This window comes from Colobus angolensis, unplaced genomic scaffold, assembly GCF_000951035.1.
Source record: "Colobus angolensis palliatus isolate OR3802 unplaced genomic scaffold, Cang.pa_1.0 Scaffold66, whole genome shotgun sequence".
Classification (NCBI taxonomy): Eukaryota; Metazoa; Chordata; class Mammalia; order Primates; family Cercopithecidae; genus Colobus; species Colobus angolensis.
In genome coordinates, this window is record NW_012120265.1 from 1,817,917 (window position 1) to 1,823,416 (window position 5,500).

At 52.8% G+C, this 5,500-nt stretch overlaps 1 protein-coding gene across 4 annotated transcripts in view; it reads left to right on the forward strand.

Moving 5' to 3' along the window:
- B3GNT3 (UDP-GlcNAc:betaGal beta-1,3-N-acetylglucosaminyltransferase 3) overlaps positions 1-4,720 on the forward strand; it is a 28,750-nt gene extending 24,030 nt beyond the window's left edge. For 2 of the 4 annotated variants that reach the window (XM_011925766.1, XM_011925764.1), the window contains exons 2-3: positions 244-856; positions 4,046-4,720. In XM_011925766.1, coding sequence (XP_011781156.1) covers positions 287-856; positions 4,046-4,597 — 1,122 coding nt within the window. In that variant the 5' untranslated portion in view covers positions 244-286 and the 3' untranslated portion in view covers positions 4,598-4,720. Of the gene's footprint in view, positions 1-224; positions 857-4,045 lie in introns of all 4 variants that reach the window. The other 2 variants (XM_011925767.1, XM_011925765.1) reach the window with 2 other exon arrangements.
- The last annotated feature ends 780 nt before the right edge of the window (positions 4,721-5,500 follow it).

Consider the following 5,500-nt stretch of genomic DNA (forward strand, 5'->3'; position numbering starts at 1 on the left):
AAAAAAAAAAAAAAAAAAAAAAAAAAACCTTAATCCCCAGCAGGGAGGGCCAGGGCACCTGTCAGAGCCAACAGGGGTTGGAATGCCTTGAAGTGGATCTTGTAAGGGGAGGAGGAGTTAAGTAGGGGGTGAATTTCAATATTTTGCCAACCTGAGCAACTGTACAGGTGCAACCAGGTGTTGGGGGTCACAGGAAAAGCACTTTACTCAAGGTGAGCGTTCAGTGAGTTTTGTTTTCCACAGGAGCCGCCCGGGGGCTCCTCAGGCTGACCCCTGGCTGGCCAGGATGAGGTATCGCCGGCACCTGCGGCCCAATGCCACCCTCATTCTGGCCATCGTCGCTTTTACTCTCCTCCTCCTCTTCAGTCTGCAAGTGTCACCACCCACCTACAAGGTCCAGGAGCAGCCACCGGGGATCCCCGAGGCCCTGGCCTGGTCCACTCCACCCACCCACCCAGCCCGGGCCCGGTGCCAGGCCAACACCTCTATGGCCAACCACTCGGACTTTGCCAAGCAGCCGCAGATTGTTCGGGACTTCCTGCTGTACAAACACTGCCGCGACTTTCCCCTGCTGCAGGACGTGCCCCCTTCTAAGTGCGCGCAGCCGGTTTTCCTGCTGCTGGTGATCAAGTCCTCCCCCACCAACTATGAGCGCCGCGAGCTGCTGCGGCGCACGTGGGGCCGCGAGCGCAAGGTGCGGGGTTTGCAGCTGCGCCTCCTCTTCCTGGTGGGCACAGCCCCCAACCCACACCAGGCCCGCAAGGTCAACCGGCTGCTGCAGCTAGAGGCACAGACTCACGAAGACATCCTGCAGTGGGACTTCCACGACTCCTTCTTCAACCTCACACTCAAGCAGGTGCGCTGGGTTTGGGTCACCTGATCAGGGCCACCTATCCTTCTTGTCCAAATTGCCACCCACTCCTGAGGGACCCAGGGGACCAGAAGCCCTCATCAGTCCATCACAGCCCATTCTGCCCCTCCGCTGTCCTCACTAGCCTCGTGGTGACCCCAAATCGTCTTCTTCCCAGGGTGTCTAGGGGGAAGGGTAGAGGAGCTAGGTTACTAGCACAGAGCTCAAGCCTGATGATGTGGGTTTGAATCCAAGCTCTGCCTCTTACTTGTTGTTCGACCTTGGAGGAGTTCATTCACCTCTCTGTGCCTCAGTTTTCTCACCTGGAAAATGGGATGTGAATGAGTCCCACTCATCTCTGAGGGCTGCTGTGAGGTTTACAGGAGATGGCATTTATAAGGCACCCAGACCAGTGCTGAATGTCCAACTCATCTTGGCAATGACAGAGACACATCTTCTTGTTTATTTTTATGTTTCTTTATTTATTTTTTTAATGGAGTCTTACTCTGTTGCCCAGGCTGGAGTGCAGTGGTGTGATCTGCGCTAACTGCAACCTCCGCCTCCTGGTTTCAAACAATCCTCCTGCCTCAGCCTCCCAAGTAGCTGGGATTACAGGCACTTGCCACCACGCCTAGCTAATTTTTGTATTTTTAGTAGAGACTGGGTTTCACCATGTTGGCCAGGGTAATCTCGAACTCCTGACCTCAGGCGATCTTCCCACCTCAGCCTCCCAAAGTGCTGGGATTACAGGCGTGAGCCACTGCGCCCAGCCAACATCTCCTTGTTTATTTATTCTGGTTCTGTCTCCCAGTGAGGCTGGGGGCTGTGTCTGTTTCACTCACTGCTGTGTCCCTAATACCTAGAATACATTCAGGTGCAACACAGGTGCTCAGTGGAGACCTTTTTGATGGACAAGAAGCCATGAGAGGTAGCTGGGCGTGGTGGCTCATGCCTGTAATCCCAGCACTGTCAGAGGCTGAGGAGGGAGGATTGCTTGAGCCCAAGAGTTTCAGGCCAGCCTGAGCTACGTAGCAAGACTTCGTCTTTTTTTTTTTTAATTTTAATTAATTTTTATGTTTTTAAATTAATTTATTATTATTATTATTATTATTTTGAGATGGAGTCTGGCTCTGTCGCCCAGGCTGGAGTGCAGTGGTGCGATCTCGGCTCACTGCAACCTCCACCTCCCAGGTTCAAGTGATTCTCCTGCCTCAGCCTCCTGAGTAGCTGGGATTACAGGTGCATGCCACTATGTCCAGCTAATTTTTTTGTACTTTTTAGCAGAGATGGAGTTTCACCATGTTGGCCAGGCTGGTCTGAAACTCCTGACCTAAGTTGATCCACACTGCATTGGCCTCCCAAAGTGCTGGGATTACAAGCATGAGCCACGGCACACAGCCTCGTCTCTATTTTTTAATAAAAGAACCCAGGAGAGGTGAGAAAATCCTGCCCATCTGCAGATGAGGAAATGGAGGGACTCCAAGGACCCCTCCTAGGTCCTCGAGTAGAGCAAGACAAGTAGAGATAACATTTTCAAGGAGGAACAGGGAACTCTGCAGGTTCCTGCTCGTAGGAGGTACAGGCAGGCCTGGGCTCAGGCCTCTGGTAGCCGTTTCTCTGCGGGTGACCTTACTGCAGTCTTCTCTGGAGAGCCTCTGTTCCCTCGTCTGTAAATAAGATTGAGGACCACTTCTGCCTCCTATCGGTGAATTCAGGATTCAAGGTAGGTAAGCACTAAACACAGCACCCAGCAACAAGCAGATACCCAGCCCATGTAGGTTACCATAGGGGAAACTGAGGCTGAGGTGGGTAGGGGCCACGGCCTCTCAACGTGTTCTGAAAACACAAACGTGGCCGGACACAGTGGCTCACGCCTATAATCCCAGCACTTTGGGAGGCCGAGGTGGGCGGATCACTTGAGGCCAGGAGTTCGAAACCAGCTTCTTGAGAGGCTGAGGCAGGAGGATTGCTTGAACCCTGGAGGCGGAGTTTGCAGTGAGCCAAGATCCTGCCACGGCACTCCAGCCTGGTTGACAGAGTGAGACTCTGTCTCAAAGAAATAACCCGCAAAAGTCTGTGATAAACGTCAACTTGACAAATATGAACCTAGCACCTGTGAAGCGCTGGCACTATGCTGGGTGCTGAGGGAGATGGCGTGAATAGAAAGAGAGAGACACAGACCCAAGTAGGGAAGCCCAGTGTTTGCTGGGAGAGGTGGATGTTAATAATCACACAGGCAGGACATGGTGGCTCATGCCTATAATCCCAGCACTTTGGGAGGCCAAGGCAGGTGGATCACCTGAGGTCAGGAATTCGAGACCAGCCTGACCAACATGGTGAAACCCCGTCTCTACTAAATAGAAAAAATTGGCCAGGCATGGTGGCGCATACCTGTAATCCCAGCTGCTTGGGAGACTGAGGCAGGAAAATTGCTTGAACCCAGAGGGTGGAGGTTGCGGTGAGCCGAGATTGTACCACTGCACTCCAGCCTGGGCAACAAGAGCGAAAACGTCATCTAAAAAATAATAATTAATTAATTAATTACACAGGGGTGGTGGCTCATGCTTGTAATCTCAGCACTTTAGGAGGCTGAGGTGGGAGGATCCTTTGAGGCCTGGAGTTTAAGACCAGCCTTGGCAGCATAGCAAGATCCCATCTCTAAAATAATATATATTTTTTTAATTAGCCAGGAGTAGTGGCATGTGTCTGTAGTCCCAGCTACTTGGGAGGCTGAGGTGGGAGGATCACTTGAGCCCAGGAATTCAAGGCTGCAATGAACTATGATCGTACCACTACACTCTAGCCTGGGTAATAGAGTAAGACCCTGTCTCAGAAACAAACAAACAAAATTCACATAAATGATGATTTAACAACAGGGCTTGGCCAGGCAGAGTTGGAAGGAATAGCAATAAATGTAAATGTAACAATTTTCCAGCATTTCTTGGTGCTTCATGGAGCATGGTCTCCATGGATTCCCCAACACTCCTAGAGGCACATGATAAGGCCTGTTTAGAGAGTTGGAAACTAAGGCACAGAGAGGGTTTTCCCAAGTAACCCCACAGGGCAGGGCTGCAAACCCAGGCCAGACTGTGGACACTCTCTTTCCTGGGCTCACTGGACTGCAGTGGCCAACAGAGACCCAAGGCCAATTTCTCCAGCCCTCAAGCAAGCATGCCCTGCCCACCCTGCCTGCAGGTGCTGTTCTTACAGTGGCAGGAGACGAGGTGCACCAATGCCAGCTTCGTGCTCAACGGCGATGATGACGTCTTTGCACACACAGACAACATGGTCTCCTACCTGCAGGACCACGACCCTGGCCGCCACCTCTTCGTGGGGCAACTGATCCAAAACGTGGGCCCCATCCGGGTTTTGTGGAGCAAGTACTATGTGCCGAAGGTGGTGACTCAGAACGAGCGGTACCCACCCTACTGTGCGGGTGGTGGCTTCCTGCTGTCCCGCTTCACTGCCGCCGCCCTGCGCCGTGCCGCTCTTGTCTTGGACCTCTTCCCTATTGATGATGTCTTCCTGGGTATGTGTCTGGAGCTCGAGGGACTGAAGCCTACCTCCCACAGCGGCATCCGCACAGTTGGTGTGCATGCCCCATCGCAACACCTGTCCTCCTTTGACCCCTGCTTCTACCGAGACCTGCTGCTGGTGCACCGCTTCCTGCCTTATGAGATGCTGCTCATGTGGGATGCACTGAACCAGCCCAACTTCACCTGCGGCAAACAGACACGGATCTACTGAGTCTGCATCAGGGTCCCCAGCCTCTGGGCTCCTATTTCCATAGGAAGCGGTGACACCTTCCTCCCAGGAAGCTGAGACTTTTGTGATCTGAGCATAGGTGAGTGCCAGGGACTCACCTGCCTCGGCCTCCCAAAGTGTTGGGATTATAGGCATGAGCCACTACATCAGCCTGAGCAGAATTTAAATGGAGTGATAGGGCCAAACACAGTGACTCATGCCTATAATTCCAGGGCTTTGGGAGGCCGAGGTGGGAGGATCACCTGAGCCCAGGAGTTTGAGACCAGCCTGGGCGACATAGCAAGACCCTGTCTCTACAGAAAAAAATTAACCCAGTGTGGTAGTGCCCACCCATGGTCCCAGCTACTCAGAAAGCTGAGGCGGGAGGATCACTTGAGCCCGGGAGGTTGAGGTTGCAGTGAGCCAGGACCATGCCACTGCACTCCAGCCTGGGTGGGAGGGAGACCTTGATTCAAAAATAAAATGAGGCTGGGCATGGTGGCTCACACCTGTAATACCAGCAGTTTGGGAGGCCAAGGTGGGCGGGTCATCTGAAGTCAGGAGTTTAAGACCAGCCTAGACAACACAGCAAAACCCCGTCTCGACGAAAAATACAAAAATTAGCAGGGTGTGGTGGCTCATGCCTGTGATCCCAGCTACTTGAGAGGCTGAGGCAGGAGAATCGCTTGAAGCTGGGAGACGGAGTTTGCAGCGAGCTGAGATTGAGCCACTGCACTCCAGCCTGGGCAACACAGTGAGACTCGATCTCAAAAAAATAAATAAGTAGGCCGGCCATGGGGGCTCACACCTGTAATCCCAGCACTTTGGGGGGCCAAGGTGGGTAGATCACGAGGTCAAGAGATAGAGACCATTCTGGCCAACATTGTGAAACCTCGTCTCTACTAA